This window comes from Trichoplusia ni, chromosome 7 (genome assembly GCF_003590095.1).
Source record: "Trichoplusia ni isolate ovarian cell line Hi5 chromosome 7, tn1, whole genome shotgun sequence".
Lineage (NCBI taxonomy): Eukaryota > Metazoa > Arthropoda > Insecta > Lepidoptera > Noctuidae > Trichoplusia > Trichoplusia ni.
Genome location: NC_039484.1, coordinates 9952881 through 9973973, shown reverse-complemented (window position 1 = coordinate 9973973; position 21093 = coordinate 9952881). Strand labels below are relative to the sequence as shown.

Below are 21093 nucleotides of genomic sequence, written 5' to 3'. Positions count from 1 at the left end.
TTTCATCATTCAATAATAAAAATATTTTAAATATGAAAGGTATAAGTTCATCCAACCAAAATATGACGCGAAATTCCGTACATAAAAGATTCCTCATAGACAATTCCAGAAGTTATATATGTATTGTCTGTGTAAAATATTTGTATATCACAATGATAGCTAGGTGCGTATACTGACTGGTCGTTGACATACTGTATGGTGATGAGGCTGGGCGTGAGCGCGGAGATGATGAGCCCCACCGGGATGAAGGCCGTCACCAGCCGCAGCAGGTTCTGCCACGGGTTCACACTGGAACAACATAACACCAAGCTCTGTATTACTGGACGAATCACCGGCGTGTAGAAATGAGAACATGACGTGTTGCTAAAGTAATACCCTAATGACATCCACGACTTTTCTACCCCTAAACTGTACTCGACTTCGATTCTACTAATTTCACAAGCTTCACCTGACAACTGTAGTTAAGCGTTCTTGGTGTAATAAGAAAAAAATGTAACATGCAATAAAGAAAATAAAACCGGTCAATGAGTGTCGGACTCCCGCCACTAAGGGTTCCGTACAATAAGAAAACAATACGGTTGAGTGACAAATAAATTGATTACGTTAACGATAGTTGTTTAACGTTGATCTCTATTTTCAGTATAGCGGGAACAGAAATACTACATCTATAAAATTTCAATTGTCTAGCTAGCTAGCTGGTGTTACGGTTATTACAATATCTTGTACATCCTGGTTTCTGTCTTTATCTTTTGGGTAAGGAATCAAGATAATTCAGCAAACGTGAAATATTGCCATATCGCATATGCTCACAATTATAATAAGACACTGTAAATAATTCAGTAAAGGTTCTTTATACTAAAGAACGTACATTTTAATGTAGTGCTAGTTACATAGTGTAGTAGGTATCTCATACACTTTTAAGTTATTAAGTTGCGGCGACCCGCTGTGCGGTCTCGGTATTGCTATCTCTCTGATCAAATCTATTAGCACTAACGATATCTATACATCAAGCTGATCGTATCTCCCCTGTTATCTCGATACTCGACAGACTAGTACACACTCATGACTTCACTTGCACGTAACATGTTATGAGTCATAGAAACGACTAACTAATGTTTGTAAAGTTCTCGTATCTTTACTCTTTATTTTGTAGGTTTTACTTGATCTCATCGTGTTTTAAGTTACTGCTGAGTGGGTTGTTTTTTTTCCAGTGCCTAAAATGAATTAGGTAGAGTTGCAGACTTAAGTGTCTCTTTTGGTAGTTACTTTTAGAATCAGTTATTAAGTTTAGTTTGAGCAAAATTTTTTTAGGCAGTCCTGCAGAAGGGGACTACATTGACTTCTGATTTTTGACATTGACTTCTGGTTCTTCGATGTGTTATTTTGAAGTAAATGTTGTAAACCATATTTAATTAAAAACTCGTTTCTTTAGATCCAAACAAAAAATATGGCGCCAGTATTCCTCGCCGTAATGAACGACTAATGAGATAATTAAATCTTGAAATGTAATATAAATCAGTACATTCACTACATTCTAAAGAAGGTTTGGTAAAACCTCTTTTTCAATATTTTCTTGCATACTAATACTTCATGTTCTTACTTAATGAAAATAAATGAAAAATTATACTAAGAAATAGTAGTTACTATTTTAAATCCTATACGGAGATACGTTCTCACAATAATTATCATTGAGACACTTGGAGCATGTGGGGGCAAGTGTTCACGTTTTTACTGGTGGGTGGTGACGCAGGGACGTGGTGACACCACTTGTTACAGATTGCTGTCACCACATGTATTATGTACATACGTTTCACTCGGAGTAATGCAAGTGTTTTTATGTGATTTGCAAATTAGGTTGTGTGGGTATGAGTGTGTAATGTCGTGGGAAGATTAATGTTGTCACACGTAACCGTACGACGTTGACAAATTGTTGAGAATAATTGTCATTACCTAAGTACTTTTTTTTCATTAAGTTTAAGATGAATTTTGTGAAATAAGTCTAAAGTTTTAGTCCAATACTTAGCGCCATTTCTAAAATCCTAATTTATGCAAATATATTCTAATGTTATTCGAAACTTATTTGTTATTCAAATGAGGTGCCATAAGCAGCCTCCATTCAATGAATATTCGAACTAATATTTACAATATTGCAACAAACAAACGTCGAAACGTTCACATTCTATTATAAAAGGAATATTATTAATATAAATTAGTCATAACCATTAATGTACGGCGTTTAACTTACGTCCGGTGAGTGAAAGGATATTTGCGGAACAAGGAGGTCAGTGTACACGCGAACCTGATGCCGGAGAAGGTTAACTTGGTACGGGAAATTTAAAATAGCTGTAGAGCCCGTAATTTGCGTTCGGTTTTGCAAAGTGATGTTAAGATTTGAGGTTAAAGGCGAACTCATTCACTGACAAGATGAGATCTTAAAATTTTATAGTGTTTGTTAATAAAAGTACAAGTGAGTCTGCTGTACCTAAGCCTTACTTACTTACAATAACAAGCTTTACTGAGAATTGTAAATTAACAATAATTTCCATAAAATACTCTAATTAAAATCGTTTTTTTTTTTAATATCAGTTATTATATATCATTCTCCATGAATCAAACTTTATTACATGTTACTCAATATCGGAACTTCTGCCGTCACTTGTCATGTGACCGCGATGTGATTGCCAAAGCTTTCCACTTTCCTACATTGTTTTTAATAAGTATTTACTTACACGGCGTAACGCCCTTCCGGAGTGACGGCAGGCCGCGCCAACTGCGCTCACTGAGTTATATAGTTCCTGTCACCGGCATTATGTAAAGGATGTCATTGTGTACACGATGAATTGTGAATATTTCTTTCAAAATATAATTTATGTTTACTGAATAATTCACAACATTAGTTTAATGTTTAGTTGCCTGCATACACAAGTTCTTCGAGGGGTAATGCCATTGAATTGCTGTAATACTAATTTAACTGATATAAGTCAATGGAAAGGAATGCCATTCCATCTGTATATAAAAAAAGCTTAACGTTTTTATTTTGCATCTTAATAATATTCTCTAGGATTTTAAAAGTACCTACTGTCTATGTCACTTTAATGCATAGTACAAACAGAGTAAACAGAAGGAATAAAATACTGAATAACTAAACACACTCACCGCTTGTTGATTCCATTCTCCTTTCCATCCTCATAGAACTGCAGACCGACATCTTCCCCACTGTGTGGCCTATCTTTGAAAGCTTCAGGGGACTTGTAGAAGCCCCCCGCAGGGACCTTCACGGGAGCCTCTACCGTTGGCCTGGAGTCCATCACCTCCTGCCATCCGTCCTTGGTCCGGGTATACACGGTCTCCTCAAACTTGTACGGGAACTCCTTGTGCGTGGAGTAGATGTCTTTGGGGATCTTGTTGAAGCTTGCTTGGTTGATGTGGTTGTGATAGTCGGTTTCTGCTGGACTGTGGATTTAAATCATGAGAAAATTATGCGTGGTCATCTGTTTGCATCTTTGCGAATGACGGTAAATTTTATTATGGGCTTATGCAAAACTTTAGACGAAAAATAAACACAGATAAATATTCTAAAGTACAAATTAATATTCTCAAACACTGGAACTATTTCAATACCTCACAAACCCACTTGGTTTCTTCCCGATCGGTCCAAAAGCAGGCTTCTTAATAACTTCAGCACTGTCTTCATCAAAGAAACTTCCTAAATGTTGACTCGGCTTGAAATCCTTCAGTAGCACCTTCTTCTCTTTTTCTTCTGCATTGTTAGTCTTGTTTTCAGATTCTGTAAGATTAGATGCTGCAAATCCCGACTCTATTTTCCAGGTCTGAGGGTTCACATTTACTTTGGAGTCAGGTTCATTTGGTCTCATTGCTGTTTCATTTTTAGTGATTGTTTGGTTGACTGGGTACAGGGTGGTGATGTTTGTGTTTGGTGCTGTCGAGGTTTCAGGGTCGAGAGCTGATGCTGCAGAGATGAGGAGGACAATCCATAAGGTGTACTGTAAGATAGAAAAAAAGTGAAACAAGTCAACAAAAGTTTAAATTGTGTAACGAACATAAAGGTGTATTTGTTTTACATCATAGTGATCATAAGGCAGTAACTCGCTTCACGCTGGCTCTGGGCGACGTTCGCCGGAACCTTCAATACAATGACAAACAACCGGTTGCCGGGAAAGTATTTGAAACACAGAACTAAGAATCAAGAAGTACGTGCAAGCTGCAAATAAATGAATGTTCATAGTTACTGTATGTAGTTTTTGTTCTTATATTGTAACTGGAGCGTAGCAAAGAAAGCTGAGGTGAAGTGGTTCATATTGAGGCATCATATTTATGTTGAGATATTATATTCAAAAAATAAAAAAAAAAACATTTTAAATCTTTGGAAAACGCGTTTGGGTCCACATTTAGTGAATACTACAAGTAATATATTTTACAGATAAATGTGGATTAGTATTTAATACACTATACGCAAGATAAATCTGTACAGCGTGTCTGTTAGTTTCTCAGCTCGGTGTCGCGTGCACCGGGGGTCACGCGCTGAACCCGGTGACATTACCGTGGTCCTATGTTTGCTTTAACTTATGGACAGCTGGAAGTGCGGGAGAAATCCACCGTCACCCAGTGTCTTTACACAGTGCATTATACATTCGTTTTAAGTATTGCGTCAAAGTTAGCTTTTGTTCGGTTTCAGCACCAAATAGAAATAAAATTCTATTTGAAAAATGTTTCAGGAAGCAAATGCAGTTAAAGAATACTACGACTCTCCTGAAATAGACAGCCTAAACTAGTATACAGCTGGCGGAGAATTAGTATTTAAAAAAAGTCTGGGTCCAGCAGTAGAGAGATATAGGCTGCTCCTCTTTCCACTGACCTTGGACATCAACGACGTCTTCTCAACGTTGGACCATGATGAATCATACTGGCATGCGAGATCTATTAACGTCAGCACCTATAAGTTGCAAATGTCTCGAGCGCAAGTTTGTATGTTCATATGTTTGACAGGCGGCAGGCAGTGCCTGAGTGACATGCGCCTCGCCCGCGGGTCACAGGGCGACGGCGAGTCATTATGTTGGTAGTCATTAGCCTCATACCGGGGTGAGCAGTGGAGCTCATTAGTTATACAATATGTAGAGAAAAAAATGCTTGGTTGATGAGTCTAGGACAGTATGAGTTATAACGTACTTTTGAAACGCTGTCTGCTATTAGTTTTAGTTATTTTGTCAGTATGTTGTATGGGCAATCAATCAAATCAATGACTGAAGGATCTCGGTTTAGTTTAAAGCTTTGTGAACAGCTTAATTTATCAAACTGATTTTATATCATACTGGAGCTATTGCAATAGACATAAGGAAAGTAATTGCTAATCAGGAACCTACCTGACGACCTAAAAAGATGGACTTTCCATGTCACCACTCGATACATGTTGTAACTTATTACAATACTACAATGGCGGCTCGTACAACGTGAATAATAATAACGTTCAACTTGCAGTTTTGCATATGTATTGCGATGCATTCACAAATAAAATGTTGGATGCCAACACGTTTCGTAATACTGAAAATCAGTTAACAACAGACGTGCGACGGTATCCTAATGACCGAGTTTCAGGCATGACTTTGAGCTCAAGACTAACAATACAGCCTTAATGTATCTGAATACGACAGCAAGACTGGACATGAATGAATTCGTTAAATAGCAGTTTCTTTTTCAGATTGGAAATAATCAAATGACTCCTCCCGCTTTGAGTTAAACAGAAGGGAGTGTCAGACTTTTACTGATTAAAACCCATCCACCGCTTCGGACAATCCCACTGGTCCGGCAGGCATCAGCTTTAATGAGGGTCCACAGAGCTTGCTGACATCTCTTGACGGCGCGCGTAGAAACGAACGCGCCGCCCGGCACGGGCCTGGTCCTAATCGGGCGGTGTGTACGAGTATATTTAAGTCTGCTAATTAACTACAACAAAACTTTAAATTTCAAACTGTTCCGTTGATAGAAGCATCACGTTACTCAATCAATTCCACCTTGCAGCAGTGTATTGTTCTTGGCATTGAAGGCGCGACCTGCACCGGGCAGGCGGGAGGCGCGCGCGCACCTCGCCTCGGTCAGTGACTTACCGTTTTGGGTGAAAGTGAGCGTCGTTATGCAACGCGATGTAACCAGCGAGGCCGCGGCGCAACACTAGTGCCGCCCTCTGTCACGGCCAGCTGTACCCCACTAATTACTACTACTAATTGTATATTACTATTACTAATTGTAAATACCTACACGCACATGTTACGAGTGTCACTCAATATATATGGGTGGTAGACGTCTGTAGCTTGATTGATTGGTAAAATTCGAACTGATGATGGCTCGATGTGATGATGTAAGCATTTTGGGAGATACGGCATGAGAAGGAGCGTACTCCGTGATAAGACACGATGCAAGATCAATTATTTTGCTATTTTTATAATTATTTAAATGAGATTTAAATGACCTACGAAAAATATAATTACCTTAAAGACGTTTAGCATTGAAACTGTAGTTTAGCTATGTATAATTAAAAAGGAAATGTTACGTAATTTCAATTACGACTTTTCGTAGTTGTAATTTTATGCGCACTTTATGCACAGTATGTAGTTAAATAATGGTAATTTTGATTAATATATGTATCTGTGCTAAGTGATACGAAGTATAGTTTTAAAGGAAATCATAAATTAATCAAACTTATTTAAATTTGATTTAGATTCTGCTTTGATTGTAGACTACATAATATCCTGCTGTTTGCTGATGGGGTCCCTCCATATTTGGCGGAGTAATGATGGAATGAAAGTATTGTCTGATGTGTAAGGAAGCTATCTCTATCTGGATCTTAAATATACCGGAACTTTTAAATTGGTTGAGGAAATCTTTGTCTATTATTCATAGTAATGTATTAGTTATCACTCAATCTCAAGAAGTATGTAGGTGAACAACCAAGAGATTTGAAGGACTTGTCTTCAAAAACGTTGCAAGGTTCATCCGTTTAGTTCTCACACAGCTATAATGATGTATCCGCCAAAGAATTTAACAGTAATTTCTAGATAACTCTGTTAGCGAGTACCGCGAATGTGACGTCATCAGACAAACATTACGCAACATTCGCAGTGACTTGTGTTTAGCTAAACTGAAAATGATGGCTTATAATACCAAGATAACGCTCACTATATAATGTAGTAGCGGTATCCCGCGGCTTCACACGCCTGGTGTTGGTATTTTAGTTTCGTAATGATATTGAATTCCAACTTCTAAATCCTTGCGCCATAATTAGTTTAGTAATATGAATATAAATTCTGCGTTACTAAAACACAATTGGATCAATAGACCGCGTCGAAAGAGTTTAAGTAGGTATATCAGAACGCCCAAACCTTGCTCTAAGTCAAGTCCGAGTGAAAAATCAAGATTAATTAAAAACAAGTTATAAATAATTCATTAAGATATATTGTCACCCCGACATCGCCCATCCCAAGCAAATTAAAACAAATTATGTTTTAAAAACATCGTTAATCTTTTCCATTGTTGGTTTTATTTGATTAATATTGGCGATCAATTAAATTATTCACCAAATACGTATACTAATTTGAATGTCTTAAATGCTATACATTCTCCAAAAGCTAAGAATGTTGTAATTTTAATCGGCGGTTAATTTCGATCGTTTTCGTTTTGAGATAATTATGATGGTTGTCCAAACATAGGCACCCACTTACGTGTGACGGAGCGCGGCGCCTGCGGCGGCACCCAAAAGAGGAGTAATGTATATCCTCGATCGACAGATATCAGAGCAACCTGAATATCTGTTGTCGGACATCCTGGTTCAGACGCTGACTGAAGTGTATCAATTTTGATTTCGCAACAAGCGTTTGCTAAGGATGTTTCTTATTAAGAGCGGGTTATCAAAGGTTGCGTTTGACTCTAAAATTTATCAGAAACTTCCGATTTTCCCCACTTTCTCGACATTGCAATATCTTTCGTATCTTCATCAGTTGCTACTTACTATAGAAACGGATTCCTTAACTCAAATGACTAGTTTTACCACGGGTTTTCAGAGAACTGTCTTTCACATACCGCCAGCTGTCAAGATTGCAACAGGTCCATCCATTCAGCATTAAACCTTCATCTGTCGATAAGATCTTCGAGAATAACTAAGGGTTTATGGTAAACCGCGAGGTGAGTGCAGGGTAATGGGATGGTTGCCATGGTAACGCCTCGTTTATGGTGCGCCACAGGTGCGGACAGTGAAAGTGCATGGCCCGCGCTCGCTCGCGTGGGAATACTTAACTTAATAGTTTATTGCTGGCATTATTGACTATGTTGTTGGTATTTGTACGATTTTAAGAGTTTTCAAAAAATTACTGCTTGGACAATTGTTGAACATAGTGTCAGATTTTTTTTAAAGTACGTGAATATCTTTTTCAAAACTCTACATTCAAGATTATTATACAGTAGTTACCTAATATGATAGGAAATAGAATGACTCTAAAAGATTAAGCAAATTCAAGAAGCAGAGCATTTCAGTTTGATTGTATTTCGTCATTTAAATAAAGGGGCCACAAAATATATACTTATAAATCATAAGTCAACAATTGTAAGCCGTTTAAAAAGTTTTCCGAACCCCAGTAAGTTAACACTTTGCCTGATATTCTCAATCAATCTGCTACATATTTATTACGAAACGTTTCGAGTTTACGATCAATCACACTGGATATACAATCGTTTATCAGTTTATCTCCAGTTAACGGCCGTGAGTACCGGAGTAGGTACCTGTAGCACTGCGGAGATCTGTGAGAGATGCCGCCGCTGCCAGTCAGGGAGGATTCCAATAGTGTTGGTTATCTAGCTAGGTAAAGCCGTTGCTAGATAAAAACGAATTGTGAATTGAATTGATGTGAATTAAAGTATTGTAAGGTTTAGGTTTTTTTTTTGCCTTTATTAGACTTTAGCTCTAATTAATTGTTTTTGGAAACCAAATTTCCTTAAAGAATATTTTTAAGAAAAAAAAGTGTCAGATTTCTCTTTTAGGTTATGATTTTTCCGGAAAATGTCTACTTTCTAGTTAGAATTTGAATGAAATAAAAAGCACAATGACTCACCATACTGCACGCACTACATGTCACAAATACTTATGCATTTCCATGATGTCTTATATTTATAATATCTCGAAGCCTCCGCCATTGTCGCGTCGCGTGAAAAGCGCGCAATTTTCCGGCGCGCGCATGCGCATTGTGGCTGCGCACACACCGACGCGCTTTAATTATTTCCACGTCTGCGCAACTTTTGACGTAACGTCCATTTTGAATATGATTGGGGTCTATTTAGTTTTGATGAGGTTTCGACAGTTTGTGAGTTATATGTAGTAACGTCATGCGTACCTTAAATGAGCCCTGTTAATTGTCTTTTAATCTATGTACTTGTACAAAGTCATTGAAATAGTTTAAAAAGTAGATAAGTAGATTTGTTTTGTGGCTATATTTAAAACTCGACTCCCAAGAGATAATTATAATATGCTAAAGTAAACAGTTCTTAGTAAAACAAATTCATAAGTAGAAATTCGTTTATTAATTAGCATTTTTTTTATAAAAAAAAGTCGTTTCAACAAATAAAACTTTTAACAATCACACATCCAATCAATACACACAAACACTCACACAGTTTAATATAAAGTAGGTCTACTATAATTAGTTACTCTATGATTCGAAAATACAACTACTCGTACACAGCGAGAGCTCTCGAACTTAACAAAATAGACTACGATACTTGCTGACATGTGTCTTTGTTCCCCAATAGACAGCCTCTAAAATATGGCACCTTTTTGACGTAAAAACGCACGTGTATTATGTCGCAGTGTAACGTAGCATGAAACTATGTTATACATAGTAGTACTGCGTCTTTGCGCTCTTGAGCATGTGCTTGTTCGCCCAGTAGTTGTCGTGGACCATCTCCTGCCGCCGGCTGTTCACTACCACCGCGAAGTAAATCAGGATTGCTGGAACATAAATACATTCGATGTTAGTTTAGCTGTAATAAATACTCCGAGGAGGATATATTTTACAGTTGTTTAAAAGAGATACTGCTCTGCAACGTGTTGACGTCATTTCGCTTCCACATCATGACAACATTTTTTTGTTCTTTAAAAAAACGGCTTCCACAGTAAGGAATTACGAATGCTTCTCCTGAACAAGCATTCGTGATTACACAAATGGGAACCGAACCCGCGATGCGACACGACGCGCGCCCTTGGTTTGGCTTGGCGACCTCAACCACACGGCTATCCATGCAGTCTAACTTATAGAGATGTTTAAGGCTTCTTAAAAATGGACATTTCAAGAATGAACATTAATATTTTATCAATTTTACACCGTAAAAATAAAACCTTTTCCAATTTAGACACAAATTCGTTATCTTAACAATAATCGTATTATTAAACCAAGATAAGATGTATCTACAAAGTGTTACAAGTTCCAACGTCATTATTACACGATTCTCATGAACTTTGAACTTGCGCATAGTTTCAATTATAGTTAAGTTACGACGACAATGCGCGTGAGTTATGCTCAGCGCGCTTTGAAAAGCGTGAAATGTGAGTTTGACGTCTATTGTAGTTATGTAGCCGAAGTAAGAGCTCTTTCTTTCCCTTCAGAAAGGAATTATGATTATTGTTTTGGCTTTTACGTAAACAAAAGCTTTTAAAATAAGTGTTAAGTCTATTGTTAAACTGTGATGTCTACTGTGAGGCATTCGGTATTTTGTTTTGTAATATTTGTGCTTTTGTAAATAGCTAACATATTTGCGTGCCATGTGATAAAGTGTTCACTTATTTTATTCTTGTTAGTTTTTATATTTTATCGATGCCTACACATTCGCATAAAGATATTGTAAAATATTTTTTCTTAGATTTCTTATTAGATACTGCCGAATTTTCTCGGAAAACAAGAGACTCTAAAACTACGAATGTCTGTTAAAGTATGTATCAGTTTGTATACAGCGATTGCGAACAGTAACAAACTCACTACAGATAACAATTACTACTTAAAACGATCGCTTATCTTCACCACAATAAATATTTAAAGGAATCCCAGCGTTATCAGCTCACTGTATTGTTATTCCAACAGCTTTATCGTAACATCGATTGCATTCTACAATTGTTATCAAATTCTTATATTTATGTGTTTGCGTAAGTTCACTACACTAGCTAGACAGAAGACAGTGTCTGCTTCTCGAGCCAATTGGCAATTCTACAATGATGTGTCTGGAGATGACGAATGGTGACGAGAGGATGAATGTCTCAAAATGTCATTAGATACATTTGAGCGATATCTATTCACGTTAGCGATGTGTTATTTAGTTAGGAGCACTGATTTACTTATACTTTGATATGATTGTGATAGCTCAGTTCAATTTGACTTGTCGTCTCCATTCACACATACAAGCGTTTTTCATTGACGTTAACGATTGAAGAACTGTCACTGGGCTATAGGGGTCTGGTTGAAACGTCTTTTAAAAGTATACATGCATAATGCATATTAGTGCCAATTTCACATACATAATAATTATCATGTTGACCCGGATTTGGCGACTTTTTCGCAGGCTGACTACCAGTACATACTGCATCATCTCTCACCACAACGGAAACAGTTTAGCTACATCATGTTTGCCATGGCAGACACCCTGATCTGGGTATTATTACTATGTTGAACTACGTCCCACCTCATAATGTAGTAAATAAGGAATCATGTTGTGCGAAAGCGAGCTATACTAGCTTGTTTTCATTGATAAAAGGCTTTTAGGCCGCTTCCTCAACATATGACAACAGTTCACCATGATACCTGAGTACACGAAGTACACGGAGATGACGGCGCTGGCCTCGGCGATGGTGTCGACGTCCCTGCTGAAGGTGAGCAGCACCAAGCCGGCCACCGTGAGCAGCATCAGCACCAGCCCCTTCCACCACGCCAGCACCAGCCACGGCCACGTAAAGTGCGGCTTCCTCTGCAATACCACACATCATATTATAACTACAGTCGTCAATGAAACGTCATGAAACTACGCCCATGCAACTCTTAACAACCATAGGTCGGAGGTTGTGAGTTGAATGGATGCTGTTTAAAGGTTTTTAAATAATTTACATGTATATACGAAAAGAAGATGTGTGTTCTGCAAATTCAGTTCGCATTTGCATCGATTATAATGACATGATTAAGTAGGGATTAAACTCATTTTGGTATCCTTATCTTTGGTGGAATTAAAGTCACCTTCATATTTAAAAATAAATAAATACAGTTTATGAAGCCACGTATAGTTACGTATATTTGAAGCAATTTTCATATTTAAAACAAAAATCAAAAAATGATTATTTAATAACGGTTTTTACTCACTCACACGCCATCGCGTAGAGGCAACGAGAGCAACAGAATTTTCGAATTCTCATGTATGCATGTGTATCATGCATTTCTTTATACAAGTAACAGCTATTCATTTATTAAAGCTACTCTACAACCCCAAACCATTTCTGAAGCCTGAATATTGGGAGACAGTGTCAAATCAGAAATATGACTGCATGTGGGTTGACCATATGTTTGATAATACATGGGCATAATACTGACCTTGAAGGCACCATGTATGAGCAGGCCTCCGATGAATATCTCGAAGACGGCGAGCACGGCCAGCGTGGCGTAGAATATGAGTCGTACGTGAGGGAGCGAGTGGCTCATCACCGCCAGCGGCGCGTACACCAGCACCGTGCATACTGATGTCAACTGTGAAATAGTATAAAGTCGTTTTATCGTAGGTCCCTAAAAGGTGTAAGACGGAACTCTCTCTGTCTCCATGCTGTATCTAATGAACCGCTATAGATAAAATTAGAAGCCGTTCCAAAAATGAGGTTAAGTAGTTAGAACCATAAAAAATGGGTGTCAAATGTTTCAGAGATTTTCCTTTTATTTAGTTTATTTGTTTAAACAGTAGACGCAAATTGTCGCAATTCAGACTCGCTCTTCACTAATTTTTGCAATAACGTTTTTGATTTTATAATCATATGTATTTTTAGAAATAGCCCGTACGACGTTTATATTTATGCCTACTACATACTTTTAAATTCTTGTGTTACAGCATCAGCATCGGGCGGCCTCCTACTTCCTAATAATAACGTTGTAATCAGTAACGGATTACGTTTTTAACGATGCTGCAGGATAACTCATTAATTGTCTATAAAGTTTTCACGTATAGATTTCTCAGGCGACTACAATTTAGTCACCTTCATTTTAGTCATACTTTTGTGTAAAAATAATCTGTAACGAGGAAGTACCGGCAAGATCAAACAGTTACTATGTGGGAATGATAAAACCTAATTCAAACATGATAACGTCACCTGTGTAAAGCGTTCACAAAATTAATGCAAAAATCAATTTTTTACTACCGAGTGGGCCAAGGCGACCTGGCGCCGGGCGGCCGCGGGAATTATTATATTATCTGTGACCAAAGTATGTCATTTGAAAGCAAACAGAATATTAATGGGCTTTCACGTTAATTGTGATTACGGATTTTATCGTGAAGTACTTTGATATCTACACACTTGCGCGCATAAATGTTTTTTTTTTTTTTGTAATTGTAATCTATAGTTGTCAAGCAACGCCTTATGACTAAGATTTCTGATGTGAAATTAAAAAAAAAACGATGCCTATGGTATTGAATGTTACAATTTTGATAGCTTAACTTTAGAAACGTCTGTTACATGTTAACAGCAAATTATAGGTTTATAATATAAACGCGTATTACCCTCCTCAAATAACCTTATTCTCATTCTTGCATACAAAAATGAATAAAAGCGAGCTAAACTCTACAGTATTCTGATAGCAAATCTGTACAGAGTGACTTGTAGAACAAAATTGTAGTTTTGACTATTAGGTATTTGAAATGACTCAATAACGTTATGATGAGTAAATATGATACGTCCAGTACTTTCTTGTTGACCATGAGAAGAAATGAACTGAGTAGGTAATGTAAGAGACTAACATTGATATAATAGTTATAAATAGTGATGATTGATGTCACTGTTATCAATGTTTGTTTACAATCAATTAAATCCTCGACAATTGCATGTTATCTGTCGTGTCGTGCCCGCAGACTGTGCATGCTGTGTGATGTACTTATTACTTGTAATAACTGCTTACTTTTCAACCTCCCAAAAAATATGTAAAAAAAAGAATCGCACAAAATAACTGTCTACTTTATTTTAGAGCGGCAGGCTCTGTACGGTCTACATTGAATTACTCGTCTAATCCAAGGGCAATCAGTCCTTAGACAGAGATGAGCAGTCTACTGCTTCTTACACTGGTCATTACAAGCTATATCGGTCAGTCTATTAAGCTAATAGTTACTCAAATTAAATGCAATTATGAAATTAGATTAATTATTTTAAGAGGAGGTTTTGTAGAATTAGTTGGAGTCTAGAAATATTCGATACTTCGTGGTTCTCTTTATCATACAAGTGCAAGTAGAGAACTCGACGGATCTGGAACCGTGACTCACAATCTAAACTACACTTTACTTCCAATAAACAATGATAGATGAATGATGGATTAACCATCTAGAGGTTCTCCAAAATGGAATGACAAAAATACGACAGTTAGGTGCAGAAGTTGAACATCGGCTCAATGCCAAAGATGTTTAGTTTGTAGCCAGGTAAGACTTTTAGTCACATATAGAAATTGTGTTTTTTGTCTCTAGATCTCAGTAAATAGGTAAGTATTTTTAGTTACGGGTAACATTTTGGGTAACTTTCAAAAGAAAGAGTTTTTGTGTTGGACGTCGACATTTGCTGGTTTTACTTCTTTGCAGTCTTTAAAAAAGGAAGAGGTATGCAATTCAGTTTTTCACTAGATAGGTTGTTCCTGTCTACATTCGGGAATATTTATTAAGAAATCTGTGAAAACTAAAAAGTAACAGTCACCATTACAGTGATAACTAGATAACTAACTTTACTAAGTGTTTATAAGCAGAGACGGGCTCTTTCATTAATTGCGTGTTAAGGTTTAATAACTAAGCTGACCTAACGCCAGCCATAAAACTAATTACAGTTAACATTATCAGATAAACGTCGCGAATAGTTTACACGAACTGCTTGGTACTTAGTATTTCATGAGGAAAGGAAAGGTGAGGCAGTTCATAAATTGTCGTCATAGTCTGTGAGAGCGATCTCGTCTAGTCCCCCCGGGCAATGTGGAATGGGAAAACAGTGGTCATAGCCGGTAGAGTTCGGTAGTACCTCTCACCTTCACCAGGATAAAGGAAGTCTATGAGGATTTCCACCGGGTCACACAAAGAGTCCGTAGTTTATTTATTTTTCCATAACAGTGTTAACTACAGACTAACAGTATCATGTTGAGTCATTTCGATACTACTTGATAATTGAACCAAAAGTATAGTTTAGCGATGTCTACGTAAGCGTAATACCTATTCTGATACTAACTTTTAAACTAAATACTTGGGTAACCAGACAATTGTACACATCTAACAAGTAAATAAAAAAAGGTTGCTTGTGAAGAGCATTTTGAATTTAACTGAAACTCAACTTAATTAATATTTTACTTTTGCTAACATTTTAATTGTCTTCTTGTAGCTTCCACCTTTTTTCTTAAAAATACATGTCTTAAATGCCTTAATCGATTAGTTGATTATCTAAGTTATGTGTCATTTTTAACCAGAAAATCAAGAACAAAACTATTCTATGAAAGGTGTGTAAAGAGAAGACAAACCGTAAACAATATTCCAATAGCTTTGGTCCCCCACTCGAGACTGAAGCAGCAACAGCAGTTGTCAACATTGAGGCACATGTTTATCACAACACAGTATGAAACTTGTTAATTAATATAAGTATGGTCTGTTGTACGTGCTGTGTACCCCGCGGTCACTCGGCTACTGATTAGATTCCCTTAAACTCGTGCTATCTGTTCTAGGGAGTGATAACAATTATAAGACTAGTGTTAATCTCCGCTAATGTTCACAGTCAATACAACGTATACAATGGTGCTTGATACTGTTCCCGTGCACTATAATCCTAGTTTATTAGGGGTCCGTAACCACAGAATAAAACTGGAATCCTATTACTGAGGCTTCGCGGTCTGTCCGTCCGTCCATCAACGGGCTGTACCTTACGAACCATGATAGCAAGACAGTTGAAATTTTCATAGAAGGTGTTTTGAACTACATATAAACACGGGCTGACCATATACTGTGTAGATCTAGTGAAGTTGTGAGCTCCTCGAATTAAAGAAATCTTAACTATATCACGTTGCAATTATAAACTAAGGACTTAAATTACTAGATAATCTAAAGATAGCCATTTTAAGTGCACGTCATTTGTAGTTCTGAACAATTTAAATGATTATGAACGGATTTATACTATCAGACATACCAGAACGAGGTGTGTCTCGTTTAAATTAGGAGATAAGAATACTCGAAGTGACTACGGCTATTTACTTACTCATTATGAGAATACTTTAACAACAGACTCTATGTTCCATCATGCTAACATATAGAGGTAGAAGGAAATGGCTAATAGCTACGGATGTGACGCTATGCCTCCCTGTCACCAGATTTGTAACAATTGTTAACGCTGCTGCACTGTACGCCTGAATGCTGATAAGCGGACTTTTTAATAATCAAGAAGATTTTGATAGGATGTTATGTTGTTATGTAGGTGTGCATAATCGCTGAGATATACGGCGTTTTTAAATCTATTTTATTGTTTTTAATCATACGTAGTCTCGTCTATTTAAATGTTGATATAATGATGGCCTTTGATGTTTTCCTTCGCCAATTTTAGGAAGTCCTAATGACTTTGTTATATTTACATTAATTCGAAAAAACGTTGATGCGTTATGGTTTTGAACCTAGAACCTCCGACTTGGTAGTCTTATGGCCTAACCACTAGGCTATGACAAAAGTGACAACTATTCAAAATTATAACGTATATTGCCATCGAGAACATGTGAAGTAGTTAACACCTAGCAAAGGTCACAATAATATCCTTAAAGATTAAAAGTCAGGGTCCACATGTGCCACTATCTTTCACAGTAAGGCCCTAGAATAAAGAAAGGCTCGCCGAAAGCGCATATTTTCACAGATTCTCACAAGTGTTGATGTTTTAAGTATCTGTTGTTTCTGGTTTCAAATAGTTTTCTGGCATTTAAAAATAGTCTGTCCTGAGAGACCAGTTACTGTCTTGATAACATAATTGTTTGTGAACAAGGAATGTTAGGTAGGTAATACTTGTCCACTCATGAAATTGATATAAAATTTTCATTAAATTGCAATTAGGCAGGTACCTATCATGAATAATCTACGTCAATACAAGATTGATTATAATGATAACATTGTACTGTCAACAAAATGAGGTTTGACTTGTTTTAAAGCAGGATGTGTCTCTCTTGTCTTTTGTTTTATTTTCGTCATGAAATTTTTTTAAAGATATATTCTTACAATTCGAGTTAAAAGTAATAAGGAAAGCGTGTAACAATATAACGCGAATAGCTTAACACTAATCGCCTGAAAGATTAGAGAACAAATTGAACAATCATAGATAAGACTACGGCACAGTAGTGCAGCGGTATCAGTCGCGAAATCATGGCCGCGCCGATACCACACCACAACAGTGATAACGTACCCTTGACGTACGGCGAACGTGATCTCCACTATTAATATAACTAGTCTGCTGATGTTTCATAAATACACAAACAACTAGGTTATTTGACTCAAGTGAAAATGGGTGTGCCAATGATAAAAAAATGCTGTTATTGTGCGACTTTACATATGGGAACACTGATCATTGGATATGTTTATTCCGTAAGCATGGTTTTCTTTTTGATTTAAGAAGTTTATAATTAAGGCACTGACTTTTGTTTGCTTGCCAGGTAAACTCATTTCTAGAATTAAGAGAAGCGTGTAATATCTATATCTAGATATTGTATTCTACTATGAATAGAGTAATTACTGAACTTGTACGATGCGCCAAATAAGAACACATAATCTTTATTTCATCGTAATTATAAGCTAAAGCAGCTGTAATAAAGGAATACAAAATGTCACAATTCACAACAAAACGTTAATAAGCGACATTTTCTGCGATTTAATGTATGTTTGCTTAATAAGATAGTAACTGAATTTTCTCGACTGAAATGCCAAGCTGTTTATTTTGTTATTATAATATTTTCATGATTAATATAAACAAACATGGAACGGAATGTCAGGGATACATACACCTAAACATTGTATTGCGCCTGACTGAATTGTAATAATAGATGGACATTTGCAAACTATTGCTATTCATATTTTGTCTCTTTTTTGTACAATCAGCAGTTTTTAGACTGACTTACACTGCCATAAACTTCCTGAAGGTTTTATGCAGGAATCTATAAAGTTGTCAATGTTAAGTTGTAGAAAAAAATATGCGTAGAAAGTATATTACTTTCCTTACTTTTTTTGAGTTTGTAGTAAACTGTTAATTGCACAGGTTTATTGATTTTATAAATTAAGTATCGAAGTAAATGTTTAATTTATATCACGTTTAAACTATAAACAATAAATTTAATTATTCTCGACAATAGGAAAAAGATTGCTTGATATTACTTTGACGTTGTTTATTGACGTGTCTGTAGGTACATTATATGTGCACATAAAATTATTGTTTTTATTATCTTATCTTATACCAAACAAGTTACATGATTCAGTCACTTTCAGATGTCTTCTTATTTGAGATTATTATGCGGATTTTTGCGTCAATTTAAATCTGTAACCAAAGAAAATGATGTCACAAGTAAATCTTAATACATACGTATCGACTTCTTAGGTACCTGCTACCTTACCTACGATAGGTCCACTCCAGAAACTACATTTTTAAATCTTGATAAACATTTTCTCATTGTCCCTAATAGTTTAAAAAGCCGTACCACACCGCTTCTAAATATAGTATCTAAACCTAATAATTCCATATATTATCTAAACTTAACTAGATATGTTTCCGTGCACCTTCTTTTCATTAAAACTTATACATTTATGTTTCAGGCATGGGCCCTGATAGAGCTAGCTATCTACTGCCTGCTGGTGACGCTGGCGCCGCTCGGCACGGACGGGAAAGTGTCCACGCACAAGTTCATCCTCTACACCACCGCGGCTGTGGTCAGCGGACTGCATCTCATATGCTCTCTGCTACTGGTGGTGGCGGCCTATAAGGTAATAGACTTGTAGTCTTTGAAAATTTTGATATACACAAAATTTCTTTTTGCCCAGGCCAAAAAGATTGGCGGAATGAGATCGATCTCTTTTGAACATATCGGGGTAGATTAGCTCAGAGTGGAACAGACTGAAGTCAAAGTCTGACAAAGTATCTCCCCAGTTTTACTCCAATTTCTGCAGGTTGCGAAGCGACTTCTAACTGCTATGTTTTGTTTAGTTTACATAGTTAATTTCTTGTATTCTATTAAAATAATGCTTGGCAAGTCATATTATGTAACTACTCAGTTCCTATCCTTGTTAATAAAGCGAAATTTCTTAATGGAACAAATACAAAGCAACAAAAAACTTGCTACAAGAACGATTGATCATCACTACCATCACCACCCGATTGTTCCAGAAACTGGCATCCCTGACGCTGCCGTGGACGATAGTGACGGGCATCATCACGGCCATCTTCTTCCTGCTGTCCTTCACCGGCGTCAGCCTCGTGTTGCAGGACGAGGGCGAGATGCTGGAGGTCGAAATCATCATCATATCCATACACCTCGCTAGAGCTTGTGAGTATTCTGATTCTTGATTATACTATTCGTTTGTACCATTCACAGTTTTATGAGTTGACATGGTAACGAGCTCACCAACATAAGAATAAACTGCCTCGAAGACATTACATTGTTAAAAGTAATGTTTTGCTTTAATTTAAGACAAATCTGCATGAGAAACCTTTCGACCCTGAAAGCCCCTTTTTAGCCCTAAAAACCAATTCTTCTACAACTTCAAAAACCGCGACGAACGATTCGGTGGGAACAGGAGTGCCGCGTGCTGGCTTTGTCAAATGTCTGCTTCAAAATGCAAAGGCTGTATTATGCCTAAGAGGTAGAGGTTATGCAATAAATTAACAGTTTGTTATTTTTCCAGGCATATCAGTATACTGCATAATAGTGGTCCACAGTCGGCACAAAGAGATCATGAACGAAGAAAACGAAAGAATATTCCAACATTCTGGCAGACTTTACCAGCCTGTCAAAACTGATGACCATGCTCTATGAAGAAAATGTATGACGAATAAACTTCGGGACAACCCAGTTTTTACGTTACAGGGTTTTCTACCCTAAGAATATAATGGACGCTTTATACCTACTAAGGGAGTCACAGGTTGTATCTAAATAGAAAAATATATTAGGTTTAAAAGTCCTACCTACTTACTTACCCTTCGTCGTGCTGGTAAATTGTCATTCAATTATTTATTACTACAGGGAATTTCTTTCCTGAAGATCTAGTCGAAAAGAAGCTTCTCAAGTTGATGCAAGAAGTTCAGATTACCTAGATACCCATTTAAGTGCTTAAACTTTTTAGTTTACTTTAAGAAAATTGTACTTTCACATCTTTAGGGTTCGTGGTTCAGGGGCACCGGGCTATCGTTTTTTCCGGAAATTTATTGATAAATGGAGTAACTTTACGGATAAGTACAATGAGTTAAATCAAGATGTGTTTATTGATTTGATTATTTCCTGTGGGAACGCAAACCCTTCGTAACGTAAGGCGTTACGCGCCTGACTCTTTTTTTTGTAGTCTAGTTACTACATCTGTCGACTGTCGAGTGCTGAGAATAAAAAAATAAAAAAACATGTTTTTTATTGTTACCTTTTATTATTAAAACTATTCTTAAAGAAAATCTACTATTTATTGATTTTAGTCTGTTATTTTGTACTTTTCGTTATTTTAAATCAATAAATGATTTGTTTGTTTTTCTTTAAAGTTATTTATTTGCCTTTTTATGTTCTATCCCAATAATGATAAGTTTCCAAAAGGCTGGCGCTTCGTAAAGTAAAACGGAACGTT

At 36.8% G+C, this 21093-nt stretch overlaps 2 protein-coding genes across 2 annotated transcripts; one reads left to right on the top strand and one right to left on the bottom strand.

The window, feature by feature from the left end:
- Positions 1–9795: 9795 nt before the first annotated feature.
- LOC113495780 lies at positions 9796–16010 on the bottom strand. The gene is made up of 4 exons (XM_026874712.1): positions 15777–16010; positions 12627–12779; positions 11850–12012; positions 9796–10009 (listed from the first exon to the last, which is right to left on the bottom strand). Exons 1-4 carry the CDS (start codon positions 15852–15854, stop codon positions 9891–9893), a joined length of 513 nt encoding a protein of 170 aa, XP_026730513.1. The 5' UTR covers positions 15855–16010; the 3' UTR covers positions 9796–9890.
- Positions 16011–17616: 1606 nt separating this feature from the next.
- On the top strand, positions 17617–20876 carry LOC113495779. The gene is made up of 4 exons (XM_026874711.1): positions 17617–17865; positions 19084–19251; positions 19652–19811; positions 20170–20876. The coding sequence occupies exons 1-4, from the start codon at positions 17785–17787 to the stop codon at positions 20298–20300; spliced, it is 540 nt and encodes a 179-aa protein (XP_026730512.1). The 5' UTR covers positions 17617–17784; the 3' UTR covers positions 20301–20876.
- Positions 20877–21093: the final 217 nt, after the last annotated feature.